The sequence below is a fragment of the Lipotes vexillifer genome, unplaced genomic scaffold (genome assembly GCF_000442215.2).
Source record: "Lipotes vexillifer unplaced genomic scaffold, Lipotes_vexillifer_v1.1 scaffold121, whole genome shotgun sequence".
NCBI lineage: Eukaryota > Metazoa > Chordata > Mammalia > Artiodactyla > Lipotidae > Lipotes > Lipotes vexillifer.
The window spans coordinates 1681936-1700011 of record NW_006773122.1 but is presented as its reverse complement, the minus strand read 5'-3'; the positions used below and the strand labels follow the sequence as shown (position 1 = coordinate 1700011).

At 53.6% G+C, this 18076-nt stretch overlaps 1 protein-coding gene across 2 annotated transcripts in view; it reads left to right on the top strand.

Moving 5' to 3' along the window:
- The window catches only part of TCOF1 (treacle ribosome biogenesis factor 1), a 38165-nt gene that overhangs the window by 15247 nt on the left and 4842 nt on the right, over positions 1-18076 (top strand). The window contains exons 13-20 of one of the 2 annotated variants that reach the window (XM_007448050.1): positions 10-207; positions 5611-5748; positions 5941-6126; positions 6254-6460; positions 13647-13830; positions 15247-15383; positions 16934-17047; positions 17364-17610. In XM_007448050.1, the coding sequence (XP_007448112.1) occupies positions 10-207; positions 5611-5748; positions 5941-6126; positions 6254-6460; positions 13647-13830; positions 15247-15383; positions 16934-17047; positions 17364-17610 (1411 nt within the window). Of the gene's footprint in view, positions 1-9; positions 208-5610; positions 5749-5940; positions 6127-6253; positions 6461-8811; positions 8920-13646; positions 13831-15246; positions 15384-16933; positions 17048-17363; positions 17611-18076 lie in introns of both variants that reach the window. The other variant, XM_007448051.1, reaches the window with a different exon arrangement.

The window sequence follows — 18076 nt, the reverse complement described above, 5'->3', positions numbered from 1 at the left end:
TCATTCCAGGGGAAGTCTGGAGGGAAAAGCCTCCCAGTGAAAGCTGCCTCGGCACCCACCAAGGGGCCCTCAGGGCAACGGACCACCCCAGGGCTCCCTGGGAAGGCAGGGCCTACCGTGGCCCAGGTCAAAGCTGAGGTGCAAGAAGACTCAGAGAGCAGTGAGGAGGAGTCGGACAATGAGGAGGCGGCCTCAGCTGCAGCACAGGTGAGACCTGGGAGGAGCCAAGCTGCCCCACCCACACCGTCGTCGCCTGGGATGGGGCTGAGGATGCACTTACCTAGGCTGCTCTTGCCCCAGGTATGCAGCAGCCTCAGCTCAGCCTCATTCCACACCTTCCACTCATCTCCTCTGCCCATTAGAGCTCCAGGGTCGAGCTCCAGGGTCTCCTTCATCACCTTTTGAGCTCCCACTGAGATTTCTTTTTACACAAGGTCTGTTAAGTACCTCATCTGCCAGGTGCCAACTTGTCTGGGGCTCCTTTGGCCCTGGCCCTTGGAGTTCCCAGCCTAGATGGGGGGGCGTGAACCTGTACAGATTATTTCAGTGTGGTATGATAGTAGGGTTGAGATGGAGGATGTGTGCCTAGGCTAGCAGGGCGTGGCAAATGATGGTGTCTAGAGGTTTTTCGGGAGAGAAGACCTCTTGAAGAAGTGGCATCTAAACTGTGGGCTGAAAGAGTTGGCCAGGTGATGTGGAGTGTTCCGGGCAGAGAAACCAGCCTGCGCAAAAGCCAGGGGGTGGGAGAGTGCCTGGCTTTGTGAGTTTCCCCAAGCAGAACATTCTGGTGGGATCACTAGGGGAGACCATGTGAATGGCGAATGGTGGGAGGTTTGGAGCCAGGCTGCCTGGGTTCAAGTCCTAGCTCCATGTCCTAGCAAATGAAGTAATCCATTAGGGCCTCTGTTTATTCTTTTGTAAATTGGAAATCAACCTGCACAGAGGTGAGAATTTGATGAGATCTCAGCTGCCACACCCAGCAAAGGGCCTGCACACAGCAAGTTCTCATCTGTCTCCCTGAGGGAGCAGAATCAAGAGTTGCCTTCCAGCCTGGGAGAACGGAGAGAAGTGAAGATATCTCACTCCCTGCATTCACCCACCCACCATTTATTGTTTTTAATTGTCACTCTTTTTTTCGCTAACCACTCAAATTAGTCATTTCTTGTTTCCCTGTACCAAAGCACACATTTTTATGGATTTTTTTTTTGCGGGGGGGGTCCTGATCTCACTATTATCTTGTAGGACCCAAGGTCCTATCATTCCTTTACTGAGATTTTAAAGTATTCTTGGCCTTCCCAGAGTCTCAGGTCAGTAGTCTCCTATCCTGTTTTTCCAAGCTACAGACATATTCCAGACCAATGCCTTAAAAGTTTTAGTGTGCCGATCACTTAATATCTGTCTTCCCATTTGAGCCTCCCACCTGTACCATGAGACGGTGTTCATTTACTTTGGTTTCTGGAAGAGGAAATTGGAACTTAGAAGAGTTGTTTGGTGACTTGCTCCAGCCCCACCAGCGCCTGCCTCCAAAGCCTTTGCCTTTCCCACTTCCTTCTCCTATATCTTGGCCAAAACTTTTCCAGCCACAGAAATGGTCATACTTTGGGGCCTTATTTTCTGTCAGGTAAAATTGAGCAGCCAGTCCCTCTCTAAAGGGGCGTAGCCTTATAGCCTGATGCTGTCAGAAGCTACTGCCCTTCCTAGCTTCAAGAGGTCTGAAGACCTTCTGCTAAAACAAGCAGGGCTGATAGGAGTCTTGTTGACCACCTTCTTTTCCTCGCCTTCATCTGAAGGATGAGGATAATAACTGCCTCTGTTGTGGGGTTATTATGAGGATTGAAATAATACTTGTATGGCCTCACCCGCAAAATGCTGTTCTATTCTGCTTAGCATTGCTGGGGTCAGAAGTGAGTCACAATCTCTGATCTGCTCAGAGACACCCAGCCAGCTCAAAGCAAACCATCCATTGAGGGAATTGAGGTTCAGAACAAATTAACAGGACTTCCCTGGTGGCGCAGTGGTTAAGAAACTGCCTGCTAATGCAGGGGACACAGGTTCGAGCCCTGGTCCAGGAAGATCCCACATGCCACAGAGCAACTAAGCCTGTGCGCCACAACTACTGAACTTGCGCTCTAGAGCCTGCGAGCCACAACTACTGAGCCTGCGTGCCACAGCTACTGAAGCCTGTGCACCTAGAGCCCGTGCTCCAGAGCAAGAGACGCCACCGCAGTGAGAAGCCCGCACACCACAACAAAGGGTAACCCCTGCTCGTCGCAACTAGAGAAAGCCCACACGCAGCAACGAAAACCCAATGCAGCCAAAAAAAAAAAAAAATTAATTTAAAAAAAATTAACAAAGTCAGAGAGTCTGTTTTGGAAAACCAAATGTGCCAGAGACTCAGGAAGGAGATGATTTGTGACTTAAATATCATAGAAAGACAGCCCTTGTGTGAGAAAGGCAGGAGAAGAGATGTTCAGTCAGTGTTTGATGAATGGCCAGATAAGTGCTGTGGTGCCTTCTGGGCCTGACCTCGTGATGTATGTTGATCTCACGTCCTGTGATATTGTTACACATACTTACCAGTTCTAGTGGCTTTTGTAGATTCCTTAGGATTTTCTGTATACAGATCATGTCTGCAAATTAAGGGCAGTTTTACTTTTTTCTTTCTAATCCAGATGGCTTTTCTCTTTCTTGCCTTATTGCACTGGCTAGAACTTTCAGTAAAATGTTGAATAGTAGTGATGAGAGCAGACATCCTTGCCTTGTTTTTAATCTTACTGGTAAAGCATTGTCTTTCACTCTTTAAGTGTGATGTTTGCTGAAGGTTTTTCATAGATGCCCATGATCCAGTTGAGGAAGTTTCCTTCTATTTCTAATTTGTTGAGAGTTCTTATCATGAATTGGAGTTAGGTTTTTATCAAATGCTTTTTCTCTATTGAAGTGATTTTTTTCCCTTTGTTCTGCTAATATGTGTTACATTAGTTGATTTTCAGGTATTAAATCAATGTTTCATTCTTGGGATAAATCCATCTTGGTCATAGTGTATATTCCTTTTCATTTGTTGCTGGATTTGGTTTGCAAATCACTTGTTAAGGATTTTTGTGTCTGTTTTCATAAAGAATATTGGTCTGTAGATATCATGTGATATCTTTGCCTGGCTTTGGTATTGGGTGATACTGCCTCATAAAATTAGTTGGGTAGTATTTTCTGCTCTGTTTTCTGAGAGTTTGTGTTGGATTGGTATTATTTCTTTCTTAATAGAATTCATCAGTTAAGCCACCTGGGCCTGGGCTTTTTGGAGGGGGCGTGATTTTTAGTTACTAAGTCAATTTCTCTAATTGATATTGGTATATTCAGATTTTATTATTCTTGAATCAGTTTCTATTTTGTACCTGTTAATAGTTCTGTGCACAGTTAATAATTTGTGCCTCTCTAGAAACTTGTCCGTTTTCATCTCAGTTGTCTAATTGGTTAACATAAATTTGTTCATAATATTCCCCTTTTAATATCTATAGGGTCTATAGTGATGTCTTGCTTTCTTTCCTAATTTTTGGTAATTTGTGTCTTCTGTCCTATTCTTGGTAAGTTTAGCTAAAGACTTATCAATTTCATTCTTTTCAAAGAAACAATTTTCGGCTTCATTGATTTTTCTGTATCATTTTCCTGTTTTCTGTTTCATTAATTTCCACTGTGATCTTTATTATTTCTTTCCTTACTTTGAGTTTGATTTGCTCTTCTTTTTCTAGCCTCTTAAGGTGGAATCTTAGATTTTTTTTCCTTTTCTTTTCTTTTTTAAATTTATTTATTTTGGCTGCGTTGGGTTTTCATTGCTGGGCACGGGTTTTCTCTAGTTGCGGTGAGCAAGGGCTACTCTTTGTTGTGGTGTGTGGGCTTCTCATTGCGGTGGCTTCTCTTGTTGTGGAGCATGAGCTCCAGGCACACGGGCTTCAGTAGTTGTGGCACACAGGCTCAGTAGTTGTGGCTTGTGGGCTCTAGAGTGCAGGCTCAGTAGTTGTGGCGCATGGTCTTCGTTGCTCTGAGGCATGTGGGATCTTCCCGGACCAGGACTCGAACCCATGTCCCCTGCATTGGCAGGTGGATTCTTAACCACTGCAGCACCAGGGAAGTCCCTGGGATCTTAGATTTTTGATTTTAGCTCTTTCTTTCTAATGTAAATATTTAAAGCTATAAATTTCCTTCTGAGGACTGTATTAGCTTTGTCTCATGAAGTTTGAAATGTTGTTTTGTTTTGTTTTTTTTGCGGTACGTGGGCCTCTCACTGTCGTGGCCTCTCCCGTTGCGGAGCACAGGCTCCGGATGCGCAGGCTCAGCAGCCATGGCTCACGGGCCCAGCCGATCCGCAGCATGTGGGATCTTCCCGGACCGCGGCACGAACCTGTGTCCCCTGCATCGGCAGGCAAACTCTCAACCAATGCACCGCCAGGGAAGCCCGAAATGTTGTATTTTTAAATTTTTATTCTTTGAATGTATTATTAAGAAGTGGCTTAACTTCTAAATATATGGAAGTATACAGATTTCTTTTTGTTGTTGATTTCTGATTTAATCCTGTGTGGCTGGAGAATGTATTTTGTATGATTTCAGCCCTTTTAAACTTTTAAGACTTGTTAGGTCAACTTAGACTTGGTATCTTTTGTTTTGTTTTTGTAAGTCTATGTAAAAAACATTACTCTCCTCTGGATGACTTGAGTTCTGTGCTGCTAACCACCTTAGCCTTAGTCATACATAGTCCATGCTTTAGAGAATTTTCTTTCTTTAATTCATGACTGATAATTTCACCTGGTGCCATGCGAATGAGGGAAGCTGGGTTGTAGGGCATATCACTGTTCAAATGACATCTCTGAAGGAGACAGGGGCCTTGAGATGATGCCAAATTCCTCATCCGATTTCACATTAGCAAGGGTTGCTTTCACACTCTTATCAAGGATTTTGCTTTTTGTTGCTCTTATGTCTATAGTTCTGTCTATAGACTCTGACAAGCTTTTAGGGGATTCCTTGAATATCAGTTTAGTTTAGGTTAAGCTGAAGAAAACCTCAAACAACAGTGGTTTTCCTTTTTGTTCTGCCATCCTGAGTTCTTGGCTCCCATCTCATAGACTAAGATGGCTGCTTGAGCTCCAGCTATTACCTCAGCATTCCAGGCAGCAGAGAGGAAGAAGACACATTTCCTACATGTGTAAGAAAGTCAAATGTATGCTTGACTTACATCCATTAGCCAGAAGTTAATCACATGGCCACCTAGCTAAAAGGGAGCCTGGAAAACACCTTTGCTCTGGGTAGTCTTATACTTAGCTAACAGTAAGAAAAGTTCTCACAGTAATAAGTTGGAGTGCTTATTGTGTGCCAGGCACTGTGTTAAACACTGGGAATCTCCCATTTAATCCTCACCCTCCCTATGGGTAGGCCTCATTTATTCCCATTTTATAGAGGAGGAAACTGAGGCCCAGTGAGGTCAAATGATTTGCCCAGGTTCACACAGCTATTACCGGAGGAGCCAGAACCCAGACTCAGGCATCTGACTCCAGAATCGGCATTCTTGGCTACCTGCTCTATTGCATCTCACCTCCTTTCCGTAATTCCCTTTTCTCCTTCCAGGTGAAGACCTCAGTGAAAACCCCTCAGACCAAAGCCAACCCAGCTGCCACCAGAGTGGCTTCAGCCAAAGGGGCAGCATCAGCTCCTGGAAAAGGGGTTTCTGCAGCTGCTCAAGCCAAACTGGGGTCCCCAGCCAAGGCAAGTAGGACCAGCGCCAAAAGAGGTGCCAGGGTGGGATGTAGAGGCGGCCAAGCAGTGGCCCCAGCCTGAACAAGGGTCCTGCACAAGCGGGAGTGATCTCCCCACAGCCATGCCCTGGGTGGGGCTTCACTTAAGGGGAACTGTGCTTTCCTCTTCCTTCCCCAATACTGTTCCCTCCTCATGATTCAGGTAAAGCCACCAGCAAGAGCCCCCCAGAGCAGTGCCATCTCGGGCAGGAGCCAGGTGTCTGTGCCGGCTATGGGGAAGGCACTGGCTGCAGCAGCCCAGGCCCAGCTGGGGCCGGTCAGGGGCCCACAGGAGGACTCGGAGAGCAGTGAGGAGGAGTCGGACAGTGAGGGGGAGGCGCCCGCTCAGGTGAGGCCCGGGAGGGCAGAGAGCAGCCCTGTGCTTCCCCTCTGTGCCAGGAGCTGCCTACAGCACAGCTACACATGCCCCATCCATCTCCCGTCACCCTTCCCTGACTCCGCTTCTCTCACTCCAGGCGAAGCCCTCAGGGAAGACCCCCCAGGTCAGAGCTGCCTCAGCCTCCACCAAGGGGTCCCCCAGGAAAGGGGCTGCCCCAGCACCCGCTGGGAAGGCAGGAGCCCCAGCTGCCCAGGCCGGGAAGCGGGAAGAGGACTCGGAGAGCAGCAGCGAGGAGGAGTCAGACAGTGACGGGGAGACGCCAGCAGTTGTGCCCCCAGCCCAGGTGAGGCCTCACAAGGAAGCAGCTTCAGTGCCAGGCCTCTGAGCCACCGACTGCCACCTACACCTGCATCAGAACGTGGGTTCAGGGCCAGGTGAAGAAGGAATTAAGACCAGATTAAGGCTCTGACCCCAGGATCCTTTCCCCCAGCTGCTGTACCCCATGTCTCCTTAGGTGAAACCTGCTGTAAAAACCCCCTAACCAAGGCCTTCCTGATGAAAGGTGTCCTATGCACTCCCATATCTACCAAGGTCTCCACAGCACGAGTGGGCACACCAGCCCCATGGAAGGCTAGGCCAGCAACTCCCACCAAGCTCCCAAAGATGTCACAGAGGGCCGTGAGGAGGCCTGGACTGTGGTGCAGGTACCATGAGGCCCTGGGAAGCTGGAGGAAGTCACATCCCTCACCTGGGCCTGGGGCCTCCTGTAGGCATGTGTATCTCTCAAGGAGAGCTCTTCTAGCTTAACATGAAGCCTGGGGAGTAGGGAGAGGGAAGGAATGAGCAACTGACTTTTATCCTGACCTTTTTCCCTCTGTCTGCTTGCACAGAAGAAGTTCAGGGTGACAAACTCCAGGACTCAGACATGTGATGGAAACAACGGGCTCAGGCCTGGTAGGGGTGATAGATGGCAACTGACATGGAGCCTTGGTGTCAGGAGAGACAGTAGGGAGTGGTGGCAACTAGGACAAACTGGAGAGCCCTTGTCTCATCTAGAAGAGCAGTCCCTGTCAGCTCTAGCCAGTTGTGACCTGGTGGAGATGGACCCTTTGTGAGGCCAGATCTTCCATTTCTTTTTTTTTTTTAATTAATTAATTTATTCATTTATTTTTGGCTGCATCGGGTCTTCATTGCTGGGTGCACGTGGACTTTCTCTAGTTGCGGAGAGCGGGGGCCACTCCTCGCCGCGGTGCGCAGCCTCCTTATTGTGGTGGCCTCTCCCATCGCGGAACACAGGCTCTAGGTGCGCGGGCCTCAGCAGTTGTGGCTCGTGGGCTCCAGAGCGCAGCCTCAGTATTTGTGGCGCACGGGCCTAGCTGCTCCGCGGCATGTCGGATCCTCCTGGACGAGGGCTCGAACCCGTGTCCCCTGTGTTGACAGGCAGATTCCCAACCACTGCGCCACCAGGGAGGTCCCTGTAAAGTTTGAAACAGGTTATTGTATCAGTCGGGACATCCTAATCTACAGGAGAAAACAGCTACTTCACAAGCGCTTAGATGCTAAGGGGATTGGTTATCTCGTGCCCAACGTTTCAGGATAAGGTGTCTGTAAAGGTGGTTCCTTCAGCTCAGTATCATCAGTGACTCAGATTTCTTCCATCTCTATGCCTCGTGTGCCTCATTGTCACAGCAGGGCTGCAGCATCTCCTAAAGAGCTAGGAAATCCCCCAGTTGACTTCCCCTCCCCTTGTCTCCTTGACCAGATCTAAGGCATGTGCTCTGCCCGCCCCCTGCCACCCCCCAAAAAAGTCACTCACTGGTGAGAGGCCTGCAGTTCCTGTGATTGGCTAGGAGAAGGAGCCACCGTCTCAAAGCCTGTGGTGGAGACCCCCCAGAACAGAGTCAGGGTTCTGTGAGCAAGGAAGCCATGGGGGTGTGGCTGTTGCAGTGTGCATTGTAGTTGATTCATTTTAAAAATTGGGAAATACACAAATCAGGATCTTCTAGCTTTTCTTAAGAAATTGGAGGCTCAGGCAACATGGGTCCTGCTTTTCTGAGGGGTGAAAGTGGGGCCTTCGCACCAGTAGGGAGGCCCAGAGCTGCCCTCTGCACCTGCCTGGGCTCCCCTGAGCTGGTCACCAGCAGCGCCTTGCTGATTAATCACTGCTCTCCGAGTCGTCCTCTGGCTCCTGACGGCTCTTCCCAACCAGCCCGCCCCGCTCGTCTACGCCTGGCCTGGCAGGAGGGGGGCAGGAGGGGATAACAGCTGCTCGGAGCACCCTCAGCCAACTCCTGCTTTTAGCTGGGGCTGTGACAGCCAGGTGTGAGCTGTGCTGGGGCCCCTGGCCCCACCCCTGCCACTTTGTCCCGGGCCACTATCACCTCTCATTCAGATGCCCGGCCAACAGCACGCCAGCCCTCAGGTTTTAGTGGTGTCTGACTCACACATCCCTTTCACGTTCAGAGTCAGCTCTGGAGGAAGGATAGACAGAGTGGAGACCTGTGTTCCCAGTGGCTGGGAGGCATGCCGGGCCAGCCGCTGTGCCCGCCGTGTGTATATAGGGGGGTCATGCTATCTTCCCCGGAGACTGAGGGTCGTTGCTCTCTGGCCGTGGTTTCCCCACCCCGGCCTCTCAGTTGTGCTTCCCCTCGGCTAACAAATGCCCCCTCACCCACCATATGCTTGTCCCGTCAGAAGGAGGGTAACTCCAAAACTGCCAGAAGCAAGACCCTGGCCCCAGCGCCCCCGGAGAAGAAGGCAGAGGGGTCCTCAACCAGCAGTGACGAGCTGCCAGCGGGACAGGTAGGCCAGGCATTGTCTCTTAGGACCCTCAGGCTCAGAGCTGGGCAGGTGGGCCCGGGCATGGGGGCAGATCTGTCCCACTTAAATAGCACTTCCCAGTTTCCTGAGCTCTTTCCTCTGTTTTAACACGTTCATCCACACAATAACCCTGGGAGGCAGGCAGCAGAGCCAAGGCAACAGAGCCAGATGGTGTAGGGTCAGAGCCAGCTGCCCCGCCCACCAGCTCCAAGGCCCGGGCTTGCCTTAACCGTGCTGAGGCCCGGCCGTTTCAGCTGTGAACAGGCAGGGTGTCAGTCCTGCTTCCCCGCTCTGCATGCTGGCACAGGTACACAGCGTGCCGCCCGACAGGGAGGGCCTGTGAATGCAGGAGGGCATGTGGTGGTGCATCAGGAGTCAAGGCCCAACAACTTGAAGTGATTTCCCCAGACTCCTGTGACCCATAAGGAGCCAAGGAAGGGGCAGACGCTGATACCCCTGCTTCCTGTTGGGACCTGGGAGTCTTCTCTGCAGGGCCTGTCAGAATCCCACAGGCCTGGTCCCAGACCGCACTCACACAACCTGCGGCCCATCCTCACACGCTGCCGGCCGTCCTCCCCTGACTCTACCCCTGAGGGCGGGACCAAGCCCACCTTGTCTGCCCAACTCCAGAGGCCCACTTTCACCTGGCAGGTGTCTGAGCTTCTGTGTGAACCCCAGTCCTCGCCTGCAGGTGGCACTGCCCTTTGTCCTCCTCTAGCCCCAAGTTCCTAGAAGCTTCTGCCAGGCCCTTCGGAGATGCTGGAGCCCGCAACCCCCAGACCAGTGGGTCTCCGTAACCAGCTCCCCTTGAGGACTTGCCTGGCGGTCCAGTGGTTAAGACTCTGCGCTTCCAATGCAAGGGGCACAGGTTCCATCCCTGGTCGGGGAAGTTCCGCACGCCATGCGGTGCAGCCAAAAAAACAACCAGCTCCCCATAGATATACCACGTGCTAATCAGTCCATCGGTAGAGTCAGATGCCATTTGCACACCCCCAGTGCTGGGGTGCTCACTGCCTTTCTCTCGTTAATAGCCTAGATTAGAAAAATAACCATGAGCAACTCCATCTACCGTTGGTCACTTCCTGAGTGCCAAGGACTGTGCTAGGCCCCATACTTTCATTATTCTGTTTAATCCCCACAACAGACCTATGAGGATAGGTGCTTCTTTTTTTTTTTTGCGGTACGCAGGCCTCTCACCATCGTGGCCTCTCCCGTTGTGGAGCACAGGCTTCGGACACGCAGGCTCAGCGGCCATGGCTCACGGGCCCAGCCGCTCCGCGGCATGTGGGATCTTCCCGGACTGGGGCACGAACCCGTGTCCCCTGCATCAGCAGGTGGACTCTCAACCACTGTGCCACCAGGGAAGCCCTAGGTGCTTCTTTTATTCCCATTTTGAGGAGCCAGGTATGAGGCCCAGAGAAGTTGGGTGAGCTGCCCTGGTGTCACAGGGCTGTAACAAGGGGACAGACCTGGTGTTTGAACCCAGGCTGTCTGCTCTCTGGCACTACCCCGACACTCCCCTCTCCGTGGCAGGAAGGAAGCAGGGCTTGGACACTGCCCTCTGGCTCTCTGGAGCCTTTTGGAGGCTGCCTCCTTCTCTGAGCAGGATCGAAACAGCTGGGAGGGAGGGGGCCGCTTCACCCTTCTCTGCGGGGGTGGACTAACACAATTAATATGAACATCATGCTTAAACTGAACCATTTAATTGGTACGTTAGTCCTCAGTATTCTGGAGTCCCTATTAAAAAAGAGGAAAGAAAAAGTCAGCACTTTGTGCATTCCCTGGGAGGATTCAGGGAAGTTGGCACAGCTTGGGGAAGCTGCAGCCTCCTCCTAACTGGGGGATTTTTATCTCCTTAATCCCAAGCTCACTAATTATTATTATTATCGTTATTATGCGTTTATCAGGCACTTCTCTGTTGTTGACGAGTTTCACTGTTTTTATTATTAGCCCGTCCGTGCGGGAAAGGGATTGATCCCAGGGTGGTGGGCAGAGCCCTAGGCTGGGAGGCAGAGAGGGGATGTGGTCCATTCCCAGGCCCCCTTACTGTGCCTCAGCCTCCCCCCATGCAGGGGATGGGGCCTGCCCCCTTGCTCTGAGGGGCACCTTGGGGGGTGGTCCGTGGCTCAGCCCTGTTGTGCTGGCATTAACCCCAGGCCAGGGTCTGTGCTGGGGTCTGGGGTAAGTACCAAATTAAGAAGACTAGGCCCTGCCTTCAGAGTTTCAGGTTGAGTCAGAAAGAAAGAAGAGACCTGTAAGAAACTAAATGAGGGTGTTAAATCAGAGGCTTAGCATGCTTGGTCCTGGAAGGAGTTCCTGTCTGGTGCGTGGAGGACTAGCTTCCAGCCCTGTCTCTGACACCAGTTTGCTGGTCACCCTGGGTAGGGCCACTTGCCCTCGCTGAGCTTCAGCCTTCTCAACCCCTGGGGTGAGATTCCCTGGGCGCTGGTGAACCATGGAGGCTCCAGGCCACATCCCTGAGAGTGGGATTTCTCATCTCCCTGGGGTGGAGTGGGCCCAGGATCTGCTAACCAGTCCCAGGCAGTTCTGGGAGAGGCTTTGGAGAAGTGCTGCCGTCCAGAGCTCGGGTATCTTCATGGCCATGTCCCTTGGAGTCAGCAGCCTGGGCCAATCTGCCTGACCCGTGCTCTGCCCCAGACTGGAATGAGGGCACTCTTGTGATGCTCTCAGCTGTGACTTCTAGAAGGCCCCCGGGTTTGGTCCTACAGGCGTCAGACCCTGTAGTAGGAAAGGAGCACCTGCATTCCCTCTGGGCCCTCACTGCCCAGCACCTACACGGGGCGTCCAGCCAGATGTTGGGGCTGCTTCCATTTCCAGTGCGTCTTTTCTGACGTACCCCAGAAAGAAGGCCCTTGTCACCCCTGTGTGTACTGGGCAGACCAGAGGCCCTCCAGTGAGTGAGCCCAGGCTGGGGTTACTAATAGCCCTTTCAGCAGGTGGGACAGTGAGGCCCACGAAGCTCAGGGGCTGGGCTACAAGGTGAGGTCGTGGCAGAGGTGGGATCAGAAGTGCATCCCACATACACCTGGACAGCACAGCCTTCCTTCTGAACCCTCCCCAGTCCAGGGCTCAGCCAGAGTCCCCCTAGTGCCCCAGCCCCCAAAGCCAGGCCCCCTGCCCAGCCCCCAGCCTGGTGGAGGGAGGGGTGCACGGCGTGGGCAGGTGGAACAGGGAGGAGGCTTCTGCTGCGGAGCTGCTTTTAACATCCCAGACGCTATTGTTTGCCTCAGTGGGCTTGCTGCCTCTCTTCATCCCCGACAATCTGTTCCTCTGTCTTCTCACATATATATAGATCCCCCCTCCCTTGACTGTAAGCCTTCTCCCACTTTCCATCTTCTCTCTTTCATCACGTGGGAAGGAAGGCTCTGGAAGTGGCAGATCGGAGCAGCCATGGGGGAGGCCGTTTGGCAGGGGTAGGAAGGGCCCAAGCCCAGCAGAGCTTCCCCTCTTGGGCGGGCCCCTTTCTGCTTTCCTTTTTACTTTACCTCTCCCGCTGCACCCTGGGAGAAGGTGGAGTCAGGCTCGGGAGGTGGGCAGAGACCTGGGTCCCAGACCGTGGCCGTGGCCGTGGGCAGCTCCTGCCTGCTGCCCTCCTCTCCCCGTGGGGTGTGGGGCTGGGGGCAGAACCCAGACCAGACCTGACCTTTGGGGACTGGAAAGTAGGCTCCCCAGATGCCCTTCTGTGCAGTGGGCATATTCACTGGAGCTGTGGTTCCCAGGCATCTGTAAGAATACCAGGTGGTGCTGCTTTCTTTCTCTTTGTTTCAGTGTCTCACTGGAAAATGCAAAGCATGCCCACAGATAGAACAGTGTACAGAGCCCCCAAGTACCATCCCCAGCTTTGGTAGTTCTGAACTTGTGACCAAGCTTGTTTCATCCAAACCTTCAACTCACTTCCCCAGCACCACTGAATCCCTTTTTTGTTTGTTTGTTTTTTAAGCACAATCTCTAAAATGTTGACCCACCTAGTTAGTGTCCCCATTTCCCCAGTTGTCTCATGAATGACATTTTCTATATCTGGCGTGGTCGGATAGGAGTCCATGTAAGAGCCACACACTGTACTGGGTCCCTTCGGTCTTACTCTGTTGATTTTCCCAGTGTAGTTTATTTGTTGAAGATACTGGGCCGATGTAGTTGGGTTGCTGCATCCTGGCCACACCCTCAGGAGGTGGCATCAGACTCTTGGGCATGGGGGCAACTAGATGGTGAACGACTCCCCGGGTGAATCATGTGTGACAACCAGGCAACTGAGGGGGGCGCTGCTTGGAGCGCCCCATGCGGCAGGTGTCTCTCTGAAGTCAGACAGGAGGGAAGCTGAATTGCACGTTCTGGCCCTGACTCTGCTTCCGTTGGGCCGCGTGGCCTTGGGCAGCTCTCCTCCCCTCTCTGGACTTGTGGTTTCCCCATCTGTATGGTGGAGCTAACGCTGCTGACCTCAGGGGTTTATGTGAGGGTCAGGTGGGCTCCTGTGAGCTGTGAGGTACTGTGCGGGGTCTTAGTGGGTGCGTGGGCTGGGAGTGAGCTGGGAGTGCCCTGGGCAGCTAGAATGGCTTCTGACTGTGCCCAGCCACCCCAAGCTCTCTGGACCCCTCGCCTTATAAAACCCTCCCCTACCCACCTTCCCCTTCCTCTTCCCCTGGCCAAGCCTTTAATCACTGGGGGGGTGTGTTTTGTTTTTGTTTTTCAAGGTGATTAAAACCCCTCTGATTTTTGTCGACCCTAATCGTAGTCCAGCTGGCCCAGCTGCTACCCCCGCCCAAACCCAGGCTACAAGCACCCCGAGGAAGGCCCAGGCCTCAGAGAGCACACCCAGGAGCTCCTCTGAGAGTGAGGATGAGGACGTGATCCCCGCTACGCAGTGCTCGACTCCTGGTGAGCACAGGCCCGCTGTGCAGGGCTGACTTCCCTGCTGCAAATGCCAGACACACGCACACACACCCGCATGCACACACACATGCACACACACACCCCCACAGGGCTGGCTCAGGAGAAGTAGCTGCTGGGGCTTCTCTGTGCTGGCTCTAAAGGGCAGAACCCAGACCAGAGGCTAGACGCTACAGGGACCAGGTTTGTAGTATAAGGAAGAGCTTTGTAACAACTGACTGACTGAACGTGGAGAGGGCTGTGAGGTAGTGAGCCTTCCATTCCTGGTGGCATGTAAAGGGGAGGGGTTAGGTAATCCCTAAACAGAGACATGTAGGGAAGGATTCCTGGAGACAGGACCAGATCTGGGATTTCTTTGACTTTTTTTTTTTTTTTTTTTTTTGCGGTACATGGGCCTCTCACTGTTGTGGCCTCTCCCGTTGCGGAGCACAGGCTCCAGACATGCAGGCTCAGCGGCCATGGCCCACGGGCCTAGCCGCTCCGCAGCACGTGGGATCCTCCCGGACCGGGGCACGAACCCGTGTCCCCAGCATCGGCAGGCGGACTCTCAACCACTGCGCCACCAGGGAAGCCCTTCTTTGACTTTTGACAATCTGTGATTCTAACAGTGATAGCAAGAAAATGGTTAATTACTATTATTAATACTAGAACACTTTTTAATGAAGATATTAATACCTGATCTTGGTAGGCTAATTAAGAAATGCAGATTAGCACAAAAGAAAAAACCTCACTTGGAATCCCACTGTCCAGAATATTACTGTTAACATTTTACAACTATTAACTTTGCAAAAGCCTAAGATAACGCCATGTGTTTTTAGTGAGACCACACTGTACATACGCTCAGTAATCTTTATTTGGTATGTTGTGGCGTTACATATTTACAGCGTGATGCCTGCTGGCTACAGAGTGGTCACTGGGGTGGGACCCTGCAGTTCGCTTAGCCAGCACCACGTTGGAGGAAGCTGAGGGTTTTGTTTGGGGTGTTTGGCTGTCATGAACAGTGCTGCAGTGAACATGTGTAATTGAGCCTCTGCACATGACCCAGGCTGTCCTCAATAGAGACTGTTTTACATGTGCGGAGAGTCACGTTTGGCTCCAGTGCTCTGCCTGTTGCTCAGGAGGAGCGGCCTGGCCAGCGGCGGGGGCGGGGGGGTGGCTGAAGGTGGGGAGGGGCCGAGGACGAGGCCAGGGGTGACAGCCACAGCAGTCGTGTCATCTCCCTGTCATGTGGAGACAGTGGCAGATCCTGCCTGGAAGGCTCGGGAGGGGATTTAACGGGCTTCTACCACAAAGACCCCGGGCACCGTGCCAGGTCCCCAGGATGGGCTGAGAGATTGGGTGTTGCTCCTCCGGGGAGGCCACGGGCTCCTGTGCCCTGACGCAGCCCCTCCCGCTCCGTCTCAGCCATTAGGACCAGCGTGGCAACTGTGCCCACGGCCCACCCCAGGGCAGCCCTCAGAGCCAGCATGGTGGGGACCGGCAGCAGTGAGGACACCAGTCGAGTGTCTGAAGGCAAAAAACAGGAGACGCCAGCCACTCAGGTACCCGACGGGCCGGGGGGCACTGTGCGGGCTAGCAGGGCTGAGGGGCTCCCTCCTCTGCCCCCACTTCCCCACAGGGTTTCTGGGTGGCAGCGCAGTTGCTTTCACCCACCCCCTCGAAGCCAGAACCTTTCCTGGCCTGGCCGCAGCCCTGATCCGAATTAGCCTTGCGTGATCTGGCACGTGTCGCCCGGGCAGAGCCATCCCTGCTCCCTGAGTCCCTCAGCAGCTTTTTCAACAATGTCAGGCCTTTGGTTTGTTTTTTCTCTCCCGGTTTGAACAAAAGTTTGCCGTTGTCAGTGTTTGTCATGGTGACCATGAGCGTTCTTCCCAGCCTTCACGGATTTCAGTGCATTTTAATTTATTTGGTCCTTGCTGGAACTTAAAAACCGGGCAGGGGAGAGTTAATGGCTCATCATTCAAATGATGAAACTGAGCACCACGCCCTCAGCAAGAGGGTCGAGACGTGACCAGGATCAGGCAGGGTCAGAATCGGGGCTCCTGCCTCCCAGTCCATTGCTCTCAAGGCTGTAGGCTTTGTTTCCCTGACCCCTTGTGCCCGCCCCTTTTTTCTGAGAAGGCAGGAGGAGGGAGAGCTGGGGAGGCGGCAGCAGGACTTGGGCACCTCCACTCAGAGGGGCTCATCACGAGCTACAGCTCAAAAAGAGCTTCCTGGGAGCATGGGTGCTGAGTGGGTGGCTGGCTTGTGGTCACGGCACCCAACAACCTGCATCCATTTGGCCGTTCAGCCAGCAGATGGTGCTGAGCATCTGTCCATGTGGGACACTGAGGATACAACAGGAAGAAGACAAGGAGGGTCCCTGCCCTCGTGGAGTTCCCGAGGCGGGGGTCAGCCATTAAACAAGGAGACCAGAAGTTAAAGTACTCACCAACTAGGGAACCAGGGGATGACCTGCTTTAGAAAGGACGGGCCGGGGTGGCCTCCCAGAGGAGGCAGCACTGAGGCCGGAGAAGCAGCCAGGCCTGGGCGAGCTGGGGAGCCCTCCAAGCAGGGAGACCCAGGTGCAGGGACCGCTGGGGAAGCACTTGGGGGTTGGAGAGCTGGAAGAAGCTGGGGCGCAGGGGACAGGCCTGACAACGTATGGTGAGGGCCGCGGGGGGGCCTGGAGGTTTCAGCGAGGGATCACACCCAGGTTCCGTTCCGTTCTCTGTCCTTGGCTGCCGCCGTGTGTGGGAAGCAGGAGTGGCACCAGGGAGACCGTTAAGGAGGCTGTTACAGCCACGAGGCTAGAGGCTCAGATTGAGTGGTGGGGCCTCCGGCGGAGCCTGAGCTGCTGCCCTCCCCTGGGCTGGGAGCTGTCTTTGGACCTCTGAGAACGCTATGATTAGCTCATAACCTGAAGCCTGGCACCATTTTCTGCCCAGATGGTGGCGTTGCCCCTTTGCCCCTCAGTCCTCCACTCCAGCCCCAGGTTCCTCTTGCAGCTACAGGTCCCCTCCCACCCCAGCCAGACAGGATCTGACCAGGCTGTGGCATGATGGCATCCCGGGAACCTGGGAGTCTCAGGGCTGCCTTTGGCTGTCCACAGGTGACAAAGAGGAACCCAGCTCACCTCCCGCTGACCCAGGCTGCCCTGAAGGTCCTTGCCCAGAAAGCCAGTGAGGCCCAGCCTCCTGCTGCCAGGACCCTGTCTTCAAGTGGGGTGAGCTGGGGAGCTGGGGAGCTGGGGGCCAGCCCCCACTCTGGAGGGGACGGTCATGAGAGACCACAGAGGGTAGAAGGCAGGGCCCAGGCAGGGTCCTGAGTCCCAGCACCAGCACTTACCAGCACTGGCCTTAGCACCCACGCTTACCTCCCGGGCTTCTGCTGCCCGTCTTAGAGAGTTGTGGGAGGATTAAATGAGGCCTGTGTGCAAAGCAGCTAACACGGTGCCTGGCCCTTAACTGAGGTGTTCAGTAAGCACCAGATCTTATTTCCCCTAATTTTTCCTTTCACCCTTTCTCCTCTCACCAAATTAGACCGACAGTGCTCGGGGAACAGTGCCCATGACGAGTCCCCAGAGCACCCCCGCGCAGGCCAGAGGGGCCAACAAGCTCAGAAAGCCTGAGGTTCCTGCAACCCAGCGGGCCATAGCCACTCCCTCGGGACGCCCCAAGGCCAAGGCCTCTGGGACCTCAGATGACAGCAAGGACAGCCGTGGCAGCTCTTCAGGGAGTGAAGAAGATGCTGAGGGGCCCCAGGTGGCCCCACTGACCCACAGGCCAGGTGAGGGTCCTGGGAGGAAAAGGCTGGGGGACCTGGTGGAGCCCTCGCCTCAGGCCTCTGCTTTGTGTCTCCACTTGTTCTGTGACTTTGGCCTAGCCATCCCACACAGGGTCTCAGTTTACCCAGCTGCACAACCCCATAACAGAGTTGGTCCACATGATGTTAGAGGCCTTCCTACTCGGCTGTTTGGCCACTCCCAACTTTTTGGTATCAAGCTCCCCTAACTGAGCCCCCAAAATCCCAGGGCCATGCCTCCCTTGGGAATTAGAAGGTTTTGGCATTCAGGTGTCTCACTTGGAATGCTGTGAATAGCAGTTGACCTTGGAAGGGAGCAGATGAAGCCTTGGGCGGGAGGGTGAGGCTCATACACAGGGACCAGGCCATCCTGGGGCCCTCCTGAGGGCTCTGGCCTGTCTAGCTGGCACAGGATACCTGGGACTCCCAGTAGGATACCTGTGCTTCTCCA